Here is a 17,537-nt window from a genome sequence, read left to right as displayed (position 1 = left end):
TCCCCCATGGAAGCTCCGGGCCACTCCTGATTCCCAGAGCCTGGAAGAGTTTTGGCATAGAGTAGGTATGCAAGATATTAATCGAAAAAAAACCTTTTTAAATCCTGGAAACAGGGCTTCCCTGGTGGGGCAGTGGTTGAGAGTCCACCTGCCGATGCAGGGGACGCAGGTTCGTGCCCCGGTACGGGAAGATCCCACATCCCACATGCCGCGGAGCGGCTGGGCCCGTGAGCCATGGCCGCTGAGCCTGCGCGTCCGGAGCCTGTGCTCCGCAACGGGAGAGGCCACAACAGTGAGAGGCCTGCGTACCAACAACAACAACAAAAATCCTGGAAACATGTATTAAGACAACCACCAACCACCAATGCAAAAGGTATTTCCATTAAGGCTGCTCTAAAAATTTCAGGGCATTCACCCAATCATGTGAGGTCGGGGGAGGCCAGCAGTTCACCCGGGCATGACATTCACTGTTTCCAGGCCAGAGGGCATTTCCCCTCCATCCCACCCCAGATCTGGTTCACCCAGCTCTAACTGTCCACCGCAGCCAGCTGTCAGCCTCCCCTTCTGTGCTCCACCTCGGGGGACTGCTCTAGGCCCCGGGGTGGGGACGGCCGTGGGGTGGGCCAAAGGGATCGCTGCAGCACAAGGCAAAGGAGCAGCCCCTCTCCACCCTACGAGCCCCGACTCACCCACACATAGTCCAGGGCTGGGGCAGAGCCCCCCTCCCAAACCCCTACAAATGGACCCGTGGACACGGGTGCTCGGGGTGGGGCACCTGGGTGGGACCCGCCAGGCACTTGGTGGCTGCGTCAGCCCCCAATCCGCACTGCCCCCTCAGGCTGTGGCAGTGGAGCCCTGGCCCACGGAAGGAGGAGCGGGTCCTCAGCCACCCATCCACCACCCAGCAGGGTCCTGGGTTCCCCGTGCGCGGGAATCCGGAGGTGCAGCCTCCCTCCTGGCTCTGCCTCCTCAGCCGCCAGCCACAGGGAAGGCACTCCTCCCTCTGCCCCGCTCCCACACCTCCCCATCTCCCTTCTCCTTCTTCGCTCCTCTGCTTCTCTTCCAGGTGCAGGGGAAAGCTCCCGGGCCTCAGAGTCAAGGCTGGATCTGACAGCCGCTCCGCCTGCCCAGCCTGGTGACCCTTCACCATCCCCCTGGGAAAAGGGGTAAGTTCTTCTTCACAGGGTGAATGGCCGATACCCATGCTGGGGCTTGTCTGGGCTTTGAGAGTCTCCACCCACCGCAACCGGGCCGAGGGCGTGTCCTGCTATTTGGAAGGCCTGATTCTACCCCACTTCTCCATTCAGATCTCAACAAGGGAGGCACGGGCCACACCGCCCTCCACCAAGCCCTCCACGACCTGGAGCTTCTTCCTGCTCTACATCCCGGTATCTTGGGAGTGAAGCTATAGCCCAGAGAGGTTTTGCCACATGGATTCAGGCTGTGTCAAGACTGCCTGACAAGATGGACCAGTCCCCCTGGACGCTCTTCTCACGCCCCTCCTCCCAGCACAGCCAAAGTGCGCTAAGAGCACTGGGCATCCTATCTGGGGCTTGGCCCCTTCCAGCCCGCCCCCGGAGCCTGGTGCCTCGCGAGGGACCGCAGCCTCAGCCTGGCTTCCACAGTGACCTCCAAGCTCAGGGGCACCAGCTGCACCCGGGTGAGGCACAAACACAGGGCCCTTTCTGGGCCCCACTCCCGTCCTGCTCCCCACTCATGGGTCACAGGCACCCCGACCTTTCCTTCGAGGCTCGGAGAACCTGGGCCTTCCTTCTGTTTCGCCAGCTCTGTCATCCCCACCATGTCCCCATTAGGGTGGGGCACTTAGAGGGGGCCTGTTCTCCAAAAGAGCCTTAGATTCTTCCCTCCAGGAGTGGCGTGTTGGGCTCTGCAGGCCTTTTGGACCCCTGTCGGTTCTGCACCCGCTGCCACTGCCCAGGTCAGGACCCTCTTCCTCTCAGGCCAACTGTCACATTCCCCTCCTGGATCCAGCCCCTGTTCTCAAGCACACCTCTGACCCTGCTGCCTGGACCTTCCCACCAGCCACAGGGAACAGCTGAGGCTTTCCTGATCTGGCCCCGCCCTCCCCTCAAGTCCCTCCTCCTATCACCTCCCACCTCCAGCCACAGATGTAGGGATACAACTGCTTCTTCCCCAGCATCCTGTCCCCTCCTCTCCTGAGCAGACCCAGCTTTACTTCAGGGCTCTCCCTCCCCTGGCAGCCCCAGGACTGTCTCCTGATAAGTCTCGGCCCACCTAGAACCCCAACCCCTTTGCCGGTTCAGACACCCAGGCTGAAGCCAGCCAGCACCAGCATCTCCCTTGCGGCAGTCCTTCGTCCAGAGGGGACTTGGGGACTAAGGGAGCCCAGTCTGACCCCTTATTTCATCTCCTGCTCAATATGAACAAGGAGGCATAATGCCCCAGTTGCTTCCTACCTGCAAAGAAGCGGGGACGTTATAGACTAGTCCCAGGTGGGCGAAAGCTGAGTCACTGCCCCCAAATAATTACCACCACGCTTCCCAGCAGGAAGGACTGGCCACTGCTCAGAGGAGAGGGTACTGGTTAACAAATGGCAGAGACACCACTCAACTACTTTTGAGTCCATGCTTCTAGCAAGAAGGATGGTTTTCAAACTGGAAAAGGGAGAAGAATATATTTACCAGGGATGTGGCCCAAGACATCTCTGGCGCTCCCAATGCCTTCCACTCACAGATGCGGGAGGGCTGGAAGCTCAGAGCTGACAAGGAGGGTGGGCCGAGAACACCAGGGACTGTTCGCAGATCTGGACCTCAACCCCCAAGAACGCCCCAGCCTAGAACAGCCTCTCAAAGATGCTCACAAATGTTTACCAAAAACACCAATAGTAAGAGCAGCAGCAATTCTGAGAGCGGGCCTACCCCGTCCCGATACTGAACACTTTACGTGTATTAACGTGTTCAAGCCCCACAATAACGCTATGGAATGAGAACTGTTATCACCCCCATTCTATGGATGAGTAAACAAAGCCCTAGAGAGGTTAGACACAACAGCAAGCTATCAGAGGTCAACACGGGTTCAGGGCCCTGGGCCATCATTTCTCGTCCTCGTCACAGTGGTCTTGCTCCTACTTATTACAGACTTTCAGGGCTGGGACAGCGCCCTCACGTTCTTTGAAACGTCAACCTGTGTTCTCACACACGACTCATGTTTTCATCGAATTTCCTTGTCTTCTCTTTTCTACTATGATTCCCAAGTCAATAAATTAGGGGAATATCGGAGGCCAACCTGATACATACATAACATTATTATTATTTTTTTTGTGGTACGCGGGCCTCTCACTGTGTGGCCTCTCTCGCTGCAGAGCACAGGCTCCGGACGCGCAGGCTCAGCGGCCATGGCTCACGGGCCCAGCCGCTCCGCGGCATGTGGGATCTTCCCGGACCGGTGCACGAACCCGTGTCCCCTGCATCGGCAGGCGGACTCTCAACCACTGCGCCACCAGGGAAGCCCCATAACATTATTATTAACTGGAGTCTGTACTTTATTCAGACTTCCTTAGTCTTTGCCTGATGTCCTCTTCTTGTTCCAGGACCCCACCCAGGACACCACATTACATTTAGTTGTCACGTCTCCTTAGGCGTCACTTGGCCAGGACAGTTTCTCAGACTTCCCTTGGTTTTGATGACCTGGACAAAGGTGAGGAGCACTAAGCAGGTGTTTTGTAGAATAATGTCCCTCTGCTGAGATTTTTGTGATGTTTTCTCATGACTGGACGGGGGTGATGGGTCTGGGTGGGGGATCACAGTGGTAAGGTGCCTCTCCCATCACATCGTATGAAGGGTACATACTACCTACGTGACCTATCACCGCTGTTGTTGATCCTGGTGACCCGGCTGAGGCAGTCGTGCCAGGCTTCTCCACCGTAAGGCTGCCCTTCCCCCCTTTCCACAGTGTCCTCTTTAGAAGGTAGTCATATGCATACCTGACGCTTACAGGGTGGGGGGTTATGCTGCACCTCCTTGGTAGGGAATCATCTACATAAATTAATTTGTTCTGTATGGGAGACTCTCCTAGTATTTATTTATTAATATTAAATCATTTATTGATATTAGTGTGGCCTCATGGATATTTGTTTTACACTTTGCAACCTAGTATATTTTGATTTTTGCAAAGCATTTGATTCTGGTGTCCCTGGCATTCTGGGTGTAGTTGATAAAATATGGATAATCAGCTCTGATAAATTCACTGAATTCCGTATCTAATGAATGAGAGTTCTCCACCCTAGAGCACTGGCGGCGGGTACGGGGTGGGAAATCAAGGTCTCTATGTGATTTTTAAACAAATGAGATAGAAACTGCCAGAAAACGTAGCATTTTGAAGGGGAAATGACATCCCTGTTCTGCAGTGCATGTGTGAATTTGGTGTGCAGCGAGCAGGGCTGAAAAATGTATTTCTGTGGGTCTCGGTCAGTAACACAGTGTGAACAGAACCACCCCTACGAGGCTCTGTCCGTGGTCCTGCCCTGGGTTTACACCAGCCTGGCAGATTGAGACATAAAGCACCCACTTCTCCAGCCTGAAGGCAGCACAGCATCGGAGTGACAAAGGTAGGATTGTAAATTCTCTCTATTGTCTGTTACAATGGGAGGAAATTAACAAGATGAAATTTAACAGGAATAAGGTCCAAGTTACAGGTTTAGATTTAAGAAAGTACTGACACAGACAACAGGCCTGATCTCTTCAACAAGTCAGGGTTATTCAAATTAAAAAAAAAAAAAAAGAATTGCATTAAAGTAAGAGATCAGAATAACCGGATGCATTGCACAGTTCTGGCGAGGAAACTGGTTTGAACAAAACAGCAAAGATTGATGTTTTGGGGCCAAATAGAGAAATCTGGATAAGGTGTGCATGTTAAATGAGATGAGAATTTATTGAAGCAGGAAAGTGCTGATCATTTACTGGAAAAAAATCAGGTTACAAGACAGTATGCACAGCATGACCTCATTTTATGGAGAAAATCTACATATAAGCATAGAAACAGCTCTGGAAGGATGTGACCAAGGTGTCACAGGTAGGCTCCCTGCATAGAAACAGCTCTGGAAGGATGTGACCAAGGTGTCACAGGTAGGCTCCCTGCATAGAAACAGCTCTGGAAGGATGTGACCAAGGTGTCACAGGTAGGCTCCCTGGGAGATGGGAACATATTTTATTCTTGCTTGTCCATATTTCTAACTTCCCGCAGAGCATATAAACTGATTCTGTAATGATATAATATTATGCTTTAAAAAGAAAACTCACTGACCCTCCTCCAGGATGGAGGGGAATCTTGGCAGAGGCCGGTAAGAAAGATCCCTGGGGGTTTCAGTGGCCAGAAACTTGACATGAGTGCACCACTCCAAAGGCACCTCACCCTGAGCCACCTGTGTGCGTGAGACGTGTTGGGGCCGGCACAGTCCTGGAGTCTCCTGGTCCAGCCCCTCCATGTCATTACTAGGAGAACTCCGTCACACAATTAGTCGATGGTGGCTTCAGGGCTGGAAGCCAGAGGTTTGGTCCCTGCCAGATTGTATGGAAATGGTCTGGGGCTTCAAGAACAGGGGGTGTTTGGCCTGGAGAAGGGAGGATGGTAGGAAGTGAGTGGGAAGGGGACAGGAGCGCTGTTTTCAAATATTGAAAGGCTGCCACGTAGAAGAGAGACCCACGTGGGTCCCCGTCCAGAACCACGATGACTAAGTGACAAGCAGGTTTGGCTCCAGTGTGTATGAGGAAGAAGCTCTAAGAAGAGGAGCTGTCCAGATCAGGGATAAGGCTGGGGCTTGTTAGGGGCTCACCACTGAGCCCACGTGGCCTCCTGCCAGAGCCTGCTGGGAAGCTCTTCCCACCAGTGAGACTGCGGTTCTGGAACTCCAGTTCCAGCCAGAGCCAGACTTCTCCCCTGCAGCCTGTGTCCTGAGAGGAAAGACTGGGGCTCTCCCCAGGCTTGGGCTCTGCTCAGCCTGCCTCGATGAGGGGAGGGGCTTGACCAGCCTTTGGGAAGAAGGACCGGCTGGCTGCAGGAAACGGTCCTGAACCAATCCCAGCAGAGGGAGAGGGTGGGCTCCAAAGGGGCTGTAGCAGTGAGCCTCCTGGGATGGGGTACCTGAGTTCTCGAACTTGACACTTGCTTCACCCTCTTTCACTTACTGCTCTCAGGGACTCCCAGGTCCCAGCCATGCCCAACGGCCATGCAGAGATGATTACCTATCATCTCCCCCTTGCCAGGTGACAGGGAAGCATGGATCCAACCCAGGCATGCCTTGGCTTCTCTTATGTTCTGAAATGCTAGGCCCCAGCTGTCCCCAGAACAGAATGCCAGCCAGTGCCCATGCAGAGCCTGAGGCCTCAGGTGGCCTTGGAAACTCACTACTCAGGGCTTCGTCTCCTGACGATTTCAGAGTGGGCAGTAGCAGAAGGGTGGGGATGCTCTCCCGCCAGGTGGGTGCCTTGCCGTACCCCCTCCCCCAGACATAGCCACCTGTCCCTGTGCCCATGGCATGAGAGTACACCTGTCTCTGCCCACCCCACTGGCAGCACCCACCCTCCGATCCCAGCTCTGCTAACAACCAACACCGTTCCTACTTTCCCTAAATCGACGCGGCCCGCCCTCCCCCCCCCCCCTTGCTGCAAATACTGCTCAGCTGCCGCTCCCCAGCTTGGCTCTGGGAGGTCTGCCGCAGCCGACACAGCCAGCTGCCAGCCAGGCCTGCCCATGGGAGCCCGCATGGGGGGTCATCGGGCGCTGGGCCGAGAATCCAGGAAGGTCGCAAGCAGACACCTCCCGCTGTGTTCTAGGTCGGCTGGGTGCAGTCAAGGAGCCGAGACAGCAGAGCGCCCCTAGTTGTCCTCTCGCTCCCTCGGCCAGGCCCAGTGGGGCGCGTGCCTCCCTCCCCCACCCCACCCCGCACGGCGTCCTGGCATTCCCGCACACAGACCTCTGCGTCTCGGTCTCCGCAGGGTAGGAAGGGGCGGGGGTCCCGGGACCAGGATCTGACGGCTCCTTCCCCCCACCCCCCAAACCCCGAGTGGGCTGCAGAGCGGTCAGAAGGGCCCGCAAGGGCCCGGGGTAGGGAAGATAGGCAGAGAAGCCCCCACCCCGGGCGTGATGCGTGACTCTCGCAGCGCCGGCGCTAATGGTGGAATGCGAGGGTCCGACAGGGCGGGGATGCCCGGGGGCTCGGCCGAGAGCGGGCCGGTGAAACGGCGGGAAAGCCGGGGTGGGGGATTGGAGCGCGGACGCCCCCGCCGCGGGCCCTTACCTCCTCGCCTTGGCCGAAGCGCAGTCCGAGCGCCGCGACGCGCTCCACGCGCAGGAAGCCGTCGGGGTCGCGGCCGCACACCTCGAACACCTCGCGCAGGCGGCGCACCGAGCGCAGCAGAGCCGCGGGGGCGCCTGCCCAGCCCGCGCCGCCCGCCATCCGGCCCGGCCCCGCGGCTAGCCCGAGCCCCGCGCCCGCCGCGCCCGCCCGCCCCGCGCCGCCGCCGCCGCCGCCATCGCCGCGCGCCCTCCGCCCGGCGCTGCGACGCGCAGCCTCCGCCCGGTGGCGGCGGCGGCCGAGCCGTGTCAGCAGCGGCGCCGCAGCCCCGCGGCTCGGGGCGGGCGGGGGAGGGGGAGGCTGCAGACAAAAGAGGCCGCGCGCCCCCGAGGGCGGCCGCCCTCGTGGCCCCGCCGCCTCCCCCAGACTCGGTGTCCCTCGGCGGCTCCGAGCTCGTCCCGTCCCCTGGGAAACCGGGAGGGTGGGTGTGCGACAGGCGCCCGGAAACCCAGGGCTGCCCGAAGGCCCCGCCCCTGCTTGGAGGAGTCAGAGAGGAGGCCCGAGTCCCCGGACCAGCCGCGCCGGGGTCCAACAGCCTCGCTTCCAACCTCAGACCCCCAACCCCAAGGCCAGGCCCTCTTCGTTCACCGCGTCCTGTGTGCGTACCCAGCAGTGTCGAGAGCTCAGTATGTCCTAGGGGTTTCCTACATTAGCGCGTTGGATTGTTACACTCATCTCCGAGGAAGCTGAGGCTCAGGGAGGTTGAACTACTTACCCTAGGTCACACAGCCTCTGGGAGCCCGGGTCAGGATTCCTAGCCAGTCTGGAGCCGGATGGAGCTAGACTCCCTATTCTTACCCTTCTCTGTGCTGCCTTTTAAAGAACAGTTTCCAGGCTTAGGTCCACACAGGCCTCCCCAACAGAACTCTGGGCCAGCTCTGGGCTGGGAAAGGGTGCAGAGAGGGGGGGCAGAGACCCTGGGACAGGAGAGCGAAAGAGGAGACCAGAACAGGCAAGAGGAAGGAAAAGCAAGGGCCACCCATCAGGCCTGCCTGTTGCAGGGCCGGGGGCCACCCAGCGCCTTGGGGAGGTTCCTTCCCTTCCCCTGGGTTCCCGCTCTCAGCCCTTGCAGCCCTGGACTTCAAGCTGAGAGCCCAGGACAAGAGTCTTGGCCCTGGGAGCTGGTGGCAGCCTCCAGGCCTGGACCTTAGCCTCCTCCCAGTCGTGCTCAGCTGAGCCTCCACCCCAGCTCCTGTGACTCCCAGCCTCGCCTGGGGCTCTGCAGAACCTGGCCTGGCTCTGCTCTCCTCCTTCCTTGTTGCTCAGCATGCCAGGCCCTTGTGGCACCAGTTGCACCCAACCCAAATACAGGTCTTGGCTGAGCCCACCCCCACTAATGCTCCCCAGCTCAGTTCAGAGGTTTCCTCCTCCAGGAAGCCTTCCCTGATGGCACTCCAACGTGCCTGTTAGTCTGATTTCTGGTCCCTTCCTCCAGATACCTACTTAGTTCTACAGTTCTCTGGTGGGCTGCCCATCTCCCCCAGCATGGTGGGAAACCCTCCGGGGCAGGATGTATCTTAGTCACTTCTTGTCCCTGACCTCCATTCAAGGGTGGGTCCAGAGGAAGCCCCTGCCTAGAGGAGATGCGGTCCTGCCCCATCGTCTGCGGGAGCCAAGAGCAGTGTAGGGACCCAGACAGAGAGGCTGGGGTGGGGCCCAGTTCTGCACATGAGCTGTGTGGCTTCTCTTCCCTGGACCTCAGTTTCCCCCTCTGTGGTCTTCCTGCTCAACTGTGAATATATCCTGCTCAGGGGCTGCCATGTGCCTTCTCTGATTCTCCCACCCAAGAGGCTCAGGACAGAAGGGAGATGGGCAGGGCTGAGTTATCCCCTTTGGGGAGCTGTAGAAATGGCTCTCAGAGCTCTCCCTGCATCAAATCCCCCAAAAGAAGAGAGCAGGGAAGCTGAAAGACCTCAGCTGGCAGAGGTGGGGGCCTCAGACCTGAGCATGAACAAATCAGGTGAACCAAGCTCGAAGCCCACACCAGATCAGTGGTTCTCCCAAAAGACAGGAGCCCTCCCTGACCCCCGTCTCTCCTCACCCATATCTAGGAGCATCTCAGCTCCCTCCTGCCTCCCTCTTCCTGGGGCACCTCCTCACTCCTACCCTCTCCCCATCCCACTTTCTCTGGCCAACTCCCATCCTTCCAGATTCCATGGGAGTGGTACCTCCTGCAGGAAGCCTTCCCTGACCACACCCTCGCTCACCTTGACTGCCTCTCCCCTGTGCTCGTGTAGCATTCTGTGCGGGGAGGTGACAAGTACACACTGTGGAACCACCCTACAGCTGGGGATAAGGCCATGAGGGTCAAGTGATTTAATATGTGTAAATGTCAGAAGAGTGTTCCAGGTAGTAAGTGCCAACTATTGTGTCCTGATGTCTCTCACTCCTGGTGCCACAAGAACATCTGGGAAGCAGGTTTGAAAGTTCACACAGTGACCATGAGGTCCGTGAGGGCAGGGACTGTGTCATTTCTCTTTTGATTTTCTAGCTCCAGGCTCTTAGCACAATGACCAATACACACAATTATGGTCTATGAAGGAATAAATTAGGGAAGGAGCGGGCACACATATGGTGTGGTAAACAGAAACATGGCCTCTCAAAAGATACCCACATGCTGATCCCTGGGAGCTGGAAAACTACCTTATTGGAAAAAGATTCTTTGCAGGTGTGATGAAGTTAAGGCTCTGGAGATGGGGAGAGTCTCCTGGGGTAGCCAGATGGGTTCTAAGTGCAATCACAGTATCCTCATAAGAGGCAGGCAGAGGCCGATTTAACACAAACAGAAGAGAAGGCGATGTGGCCACAGGGGGCAGAGAGAGGAGGGATTTAGCCATAAGCCAAGAATGCCAGCAGCCACCCGAAGCTGGAAGAGGGGAGCGTGTGAATCATTCCTAGAGCCTCTGGAGGGAGCATGGCCCTGCCCACACCTTGATCTTGGGCTTCTGGCCTCCAGAACTGTGACACAATGAATTTCTTGTTGTTTTAAGCCTCCAAGTTGGTGGTACTTTGTTATAGCAGCCACAGGAAACCAATATGTATGGCATGAATATCATGGGGAAGTTATTACAGATTAAGAGCCAGGCTTTGGAATCTAAAACAGCTGAGCCAGGCACCAAGGGCTGCTACTCATTTAGCCCTTTGACTCTGGACGAGTTAACTTCTCTGAACCTCAGTGTCCCTGTCTGTAAAGTGAGGATAGTAGTTCCTACCTACAGAAGTCCTGCAGGTTTCACGTGAGAAAATGAATGTAACGTGGCTGGCACAGTGCCTGGCATGTACCTGGCCCGTGGTGATTATGATGCGTGTTGGCATGGAGAGGTTGAGAGCCAGTCTGAACGGGGGAAGCATTTCTGATTTTCACCTCCAGGCCTTGAATTCAGCGTCCAAGTTGTGTGGAAATGGGACAGGATTCAGTTTCTTGCTGCTCACAACCTGCTGGGTTTTTTTTTTAACCATGAATAAATATCGCTCTGGCGGAGAGGAAGGGTGTGGGAACGCCTGGGCCTTTTTCACCTGTCCTCCAGCATGCGGGGTCTGAGGCAGAAGCAGCAGCACTGCCTGGGGGGCCGAGGACCCTGGTAGGACTGGGGTGAGTCTGGGGTGAGCAGGGCGTCTCAAGACCCTGTCCTTCCTTGTCGGGAGGGGTGCCCGGGCTGGGGTTTCACTCACCCTGGGTGCCCACCCACAAGTTTCTCTGACCCTCAGAAGGGAGTAGGTCCATCTGATTGCTAGCGTTCCTTCCAGGATTCTAAGAAGAATGACAAAACCATACTTATTCTACCCAACTAGGCTCCACATCCTTTCAACAGCCTCAGAAATGGCTCCTAGAAGTGACTTGTGGCTGGGGCGGCTCGCGGTTTAGGTAGCGGCCTCCTGCCCGCGTCTCACCTACTGGAAGTCCTCTCGGATCAGCACGTTCCCTGCTCCCGGCCTTCTCTGCTGCCCCTTCTGCCGGAAAGAAACGCGGGAGTCCTCAGTTACAGACTGCATGGAATAAAGGGGAGAGTGGGAAGATTGGGGTGGGGTAGGGGCCATTTTTTACTGAAAGGTAACCGGCCTCACCCTGACTGATACAGGAGGAGGGATCCTGGTTTCCACGGAAGGCCTGACATTCAGAGAGCCAAAGACTGTCAGGATGGGAGACACCTTCCTCCCAACCCCCACTCCTCCAAGATCACAAAGCTTTTTGGTGGCAGAATTAGGACCACGGCCTAAGTGGCCTCCTGACCCCCATCAATGCTCCTTTCTGCACAGAAGCTTTGGAGCAGAAGGTCCTGGAGTAGAATTGCTGGACTAAAGCCCCAGCTACCTATTCTGCCATCCCCACCTGAAAAGCTTAAAAACGAAAGAAAACAGAAAGCCGGGGCGTCCAGTCCAGCTGAATACACATCTGGGAGGGAACAGGGGCTGGGGGCTGCGGTGCCGGCTGGGCCGAACAGGCCAGGATCACTGAGATTTAGCAGTGCAGAGGCCAAGGTCTTCCTCCTGGGAACCTCTCCAACAAGGACAACGCACGGGTGCACGGCTTGGTGACCTTGGGGTGAAGCCCTCCACAGAATTCTCAGAAACAAACTGAGGTGCAGTGTTTAGAGTGGTCTCCAGCAGGGCGCCAGCCCGAGGAAGCAAAGCAGCAGAGAGGGAGGGCTCCGCGACTCCGTCGATCCTCCTCCCCCGGAACAGGCCCGATTCTCCAGCGCCCCCTGCTGTTCAAGGGAGGTTTTAAAATTTAAGATCACTCCTTAGAAGCAGCGTTTCTTTCCTAGACTCATTCTCTTGACAAACAGGTATTGAGCGTCTACTACGTGCCAAGCCCTGTTCTAGGCTCTGGGGATACATCAGTGAACAAGATGGAAAACTTCTCTCCCTTCACCGAGCTCATTTTCTTGTGGGTTCTGGGGAATTCCCAAGGAAATTCTAGGCCTCTTCCGAGCGCCATCCCGGATGTAAATGGTAGAGATTTTTTTTTTTTCTGGCACATAATGTTTCGACAGGACTTATTAACTAATGCCACCTGGATTTGAAGACTCCATAAGATCCAGGCCCACGGCAAGGCGCCAGGGACATAAGTTGTCACACAGACTCCCCCAGGAGTCTAGGGACCTGGGGTGAGAGTAATAAGGAGCCAGCCAACAACCCACAGTGCTCAACCCCCCAGGACAGATGTAAGCTGCCGAGGGAGCAGGGAGAATGGCCCAACAAGAAAGTCTTGCTGGAGATGGTCTTTCGGGGCGGGGGAAGGGGGGTGTCTCTTGGAAGACAAGGTAGGCTCCCCCGGGAGGAAATGATGTCTGCATAGGCCCCCCACACAAGAGCATCGCGAGATCCAAGGAAGCAAAACATCCCATTCTCAGGACTCATGTTGAGGGGAGAAGCTGGAACAAATCTGAATCACCATGAGAAGAGCCACCGCGCACGCGCAGAGTCCAATAAAGAAGAAATCCCTCCCACCAGGCAGTGATGGGCCCTGAAGGTGCCATGTCTCTAGGAGGATCTGTAAGGTGCCGACTGTGGGCTGAAAACCCCCTCTGTACCTCCCTGTAAAGCCTTCAGTAAAGTTTTGTGCAAGTGGATTCTTCAGTGGGTAGGAGATGCCAGGCCATGTTTCAGGGTGAGTTTGGGTTGAAAACAAGAGCAGAGGAAGGAGGGGACCGGTGATATTTAGGTTACATGTCATCTCAGTGCTTGCTCTCCCAGCTGAGGAGCTTAGAATGGCTGGAGCTAGAGTGGGTTGGAGCAGGAGATGGGCTTGAAAAGACAGGTAGGGGTCAAATGATGGCCTTGCATATCCTGGTGAGGGCTTTGGACTTTGTGTGTTGGTGGTGAGAAGGAAGCCTTTGAAGTATGTCCAGGCTGCACCTATGATGGGTTAGAATGTGGTACACCGGGGACAGTGGGTCATGCTAGAGACCCTTGTAAACAGGCCAACGAGCTGGGCCCCTGAATGGGCAGGGAGGTAATGGGGATGGTGAAGGAATTTCAGAAGGCACAATCAGTATAATTTGGTGACCATCCAGTGTGGTGGTGGGGATGCGTGGTGAGTGGGGAGGAATTAAGGATCATTCCCAGTGTTCAAGCTCAGGTGCATTGTTGGGGATGGCGGTGCCGTTGGCCAAGGCAGGGGCCCAGGAGGAAGTGCATTGGAAATCCTGTGCAGAGGTGAAGAGCTGCCGTTAGGTAGTGGCTATCCAGATCTGGAGGGGAGGAAGGAGGTGAAGTGGTGATGATGAATTAGAATCGCTTCACATAGTGTTAATAGATGAGAAGGTTCAGGAAAACACTTGCAGGGTAGAGAGCTGAGGGTGAGGAGGCAGGTGGGGGAAGTGCTGTCAGAGCAGTGGGAGGAGAATGAGGACAGGGAGCCAGTGCCTGGAAGCCCTAAGAGCTGAGGAAAGTGACTGGACTGTAGTCCGCGTGCACAACCTTCACGATGCAGTGCACACAGCTACGCAAATTTCTAGGCCCCTTAATAGCCCGAGAGCTTCGTGAGCTCCAGGACCATTTCCAATCAGCCTTGTTAACTGTGAAAGATTGTAAGCTGTGAGCAGAAGTAATAAAGTCATAGGGAAGGGCTGGTGGTGGCCAGTGTGCTCTCTTGGGGTCCATGGAGTCAGCAGGTGTGTCCCCAGAACTGCTCTAAACCAGGTACAAAAATATGCCCCTGTAAAAAGAAAACAAACCCAGCTCCCTGGAATCTGAATTAGTTAAAAGCTACCTTTTGATAAAAGGAAAAAGACTAAGGTAAAAAGCATCGAAGGGATGGTAGTTGTTAATTTAATGCCTGAATAAGTTCCATTATTACAAATACCTTTTTAGTAGAACTGAAAGTCACCATCATCTTCACCTCTTAAAAACTTTTGTTTTTAAATAATGCTCAATGTAAAAAGGTAATAAAATATAGACAAATAAACAAAAATTAACCATACATAGTTATTCATCTTTTTCCTATGTATAACTATAGTTTCTTATGTGTAAAATACATAGATATTTTACATGATTGGGGATCTACCCTCAGATACAGTTCTTAATCCCTTGATTCTATTGGCAGTTTCCTCCCAAAGTTAAGTATTATTCTTTAAACCCATTTTTAAAGGGTGCATAAGGAAGCCCTGTTAGCTTCCAGAAAGTGCTGGGTGAATATAGATGATTTAGCCAAAAAATCATCCAGGTGTTGTCTCCAGATGTTTTGGTTGTCTCCAGGTGTTTTGATATTATAAGTAATGCTTTGATGAAAGTCTTAGCTTTCTGATCACTTATTTCTCTAGACTAGATCCCTGCACATAATATTATTGGGGCAAATGGTGTGGACATGTTTAAGGCTAATGATACAGAAGGATGAGGTCAAGTGCAGGAGCAAGTCCATCACACCACACTCTGGACCAGCACCGAGTACTAAATACATCTTTGCTAATTTTACAGATGAAGATGGTATTTCACTGTTTCAAGTTTGCATTTTTGTTGCTGTTGTTGTTTACTATTGAGCGTGATGACCTTTTGTATCATATAGTAATTAGCAAGTGGTACAGTATTTCATTTCTGTGGATTAGCCGTTCATGTCCTTTGCCCATTTTTCTTTTCTACTTGGGTCTTTTCTTAAAATCGATTCTTATGAACCCTATAATTAGAACAATCTCTCTGTTATTTGGCCTTTAAATTTGGGTGTGTTTTTTTTTTTTTTTTTTTGGATATGGGGATATTTTATGGATTAGGTAGTCAAGCGTAATCTTTAGGATTTCTTCCACTGCTTTTAGGCGTACAAAGTCCTTCCCTGTTGTGGGAGTAAATGTTCTTGGCCAACATTTCCAGCTCTCCTCCTTTTGGAAGAGGATAGCTCTTTCTGACCCTTGTGATTCTGTGGAGCTGTGTGACAAGTTCTGGCCGTGACTGTGAGAAGTGGCTGCACATCTGCTCTCCAGCCTTTAACTGCTAATCTGAGACCCTCCAGATTCTGGGCTGCTCAATCTGGTAGCCACTAGCCGCCTGTAACTATTTACCTCTAATTTAAAATTTAGAAGTCAGCTCCTCAGTCTCAGTACCCACATTTCAAGGGTCTGCCAGTCCCGTGTGGCTGTGGCCGTGTATGGGACCGTTCAGCTATGGAACGTCTCCATCACTCCAGCGGCAACTGGATGGCGCTGTCTCAGCTCTCCTTCCCTCTGTCACTTGCTACGGTGGCTGACCAGTCTCTGGGGCCCGAGAAACTGCGGTGAGCAGAGTCCCCCTGCCGACCAGTGATGGACATGTAGCGGGGTGAGAAACTTTTGTGGCTTTTAAGCCAATGAAATTTGGGGGCTACTGGTGCTATTTTTTTTTTTTTGACACCATAACATAATCCGGAACTTTTTGTCTTTTCCATTCTATTTACCTAGTCTAATTACCATCATCACAGTTTTAAATATTTAAAAATGTCTATGTTTTATTATCTAGTAAGGAAAGTTCCTATGTATGCTCTTTTTTTTTTTTCTTAGCCATGCTCTCTTGTCTATTTTGTAAGGTAAACCCTAGGATCATTTTCTTTGGATACACACACTCTTCTTATAGCGGGCTTGATTGGAATTGTGTGGACTCAGTGATTAGTTTGGGAGCAACTGGCACTCTGCTTCTTCCCATCCAGCTCTGTGGGCTGTCTCTCCATTTACTCCTCTCCTTACAGCCCGCGGCCCTCACATGCCTGATTGCTGAGTGACGCTGTGCAGACTGAATCAGCAGCAACAGGAAGAAAGTAGGGACAACACGGTGACCTTCCATAAAGCAAAACTAAGTCCTCTTCAAGAACTATTTCTCCTCCGGTGAGCCCCTCTTGCCCTACTCTTTTTGGGGTTGAGATGCCCTATTATAAAAAGACTGTTCCTGGAATTTTTTTGTTTTCTATATGCATAAACTGACAAAATACATTTTCGAAACTTTCCTGATGTGTGAAATCTCAAAGTCTGGATTCGTTTTCAACAGGTCTTTATTACACAGGCCATCTCCATTTTGGTAGGGATTTTTGATGTTGTGAACGGGGTCTTTTTTTTCTATTCTATTTGTATAGTTTCCTGATAGCATAGAGCCTTAGGTGTTATTCAACAACCATCTATCCAGCTTCTTGAACAAGGCATAGTCCCTGTATTTGGAGGCCCAGAGTCTAACCAGGGAGACAGGAACAGTTGATGATCACAACCTTCTAACGAGCTGTTACAGGACCAAGAGAAAGGCTCTCAGTGCAGCCCATGGGAGAACAGAGAGCATTTCCAAGAGGTGCTGAAGCTGGAGTTCACTGAAAACAAGGGGCCCAATATATGTCTGATGGATGAATGAATGACTGCTGTAAGCTTAAAAAGACTTTTTTTTTTTTTTTTTTTTTTGCGGTACGCGGGCCTCTCACTGCCGTGGCCTCTCCTGTTGCGGAGCACAGGCTCCGGACACGCCGGCTCAGCAGCCATGGCTCACGGGTCCAGCCGCTCCGCGGCATGTGGGATCTTCCTGGACCGGGGCACGAACCCGTGTCCCCTGCATTGGCAGGCGGACTCTCAACCACTGCACCACCACAGAAGCCCAAGACTCAGTATTTTAATGAAAAAAAATTTTTTTTGGCCTCCTGTAGAATCCTAGACATAAGTATATGGCGAGTGGTGGTACTGTTTTTGCTTAAGGCATACACGACCTAATTCCTTTCTGCCTTCCATCCGCAAATTATCAAGTTGGTGAGGGAGCATCCCTCGCCATCTATTTCTCATCCTCTTTTGCCTTTGGGCCAGCCTCAAAGAGAGTACCCTTATTTTTGCTCTCTGGGGCTAAGGCATGCCTTCATGGAGTTTTTTTTTTTTTTTTTTTTTCCTTCATGGAGTTTTTAAATGTACAAAATCAGGGCGCATTTCCCAAAGTGGGACGAAAGGAGGAAAATAAGAACAGAACGAGCCAGTCTCCTCTCTGGTGCACTGCTTTCTGCCCGGATGCGTTTCTGCCTGGATGCTACATGTGCTCTCTGGGCCAGGTCACCCCCAGCCTCAGGTACCCCCTATACATTCAAGACTCCATAACCCTATTTTAAACTGCTCAGTGGACATATCCATCTGGACACACTTCTTGGTCATTTTTCAGGGCCCAACTCCTCAGTCATCGAAGCTGCCAGTCACTGGTCCGCACCTTGGACACTGTGCTCACTGGTTACGTGGCTGTTTCCCCCACTAAATTGTGATCTCGCATAGGGCAGAGACCAAGC

The 17,537-nt window shown here is 53.5% G+C and overlaps 1 protein-coding gene across 1 annotated transcript in view; it reads right to left on the bottom strand.

The window, feature by feature from the left end:
* Positions 1 to 7,435, bottom strand: part of RAB11FIP4 (RAB11 family interacting protein 4) — a gene marked incomplete at its 5' end in the record, with an annotated part of 112,859 nt that extends 105,424 nt beyond the window's left edge. The window contains one exon of the mRNA XM_082679338.1: positions 7,277 to 7,435. Within this exon, the coding sequence (XP_082535464.1) occupies positions 7,277 to 7,435 (159 nt within the window). The remainder of the gene's footprint in view (positions 1 to 7,276) is intronic.
* Between the last annotated feature and the right edge of the window lie 10,102 nt (positions 7,436 to 17,537).

Source organism: Grampus griseus (assembly GCF_964374135.1).
Source record: "Grampus griseus genome assembly, chromosome: 20".
Lineage (NCBI taxonomy): Eukaryota > Metazoa > Chordata > Mammalia > Artiodactyla > Delphinidae > Grampus > Grampus griseus.
Note: the sequence above shows the minus strand (reverse complement) of the source record. Positions and strands in the feature narration are given on the sequence as shown.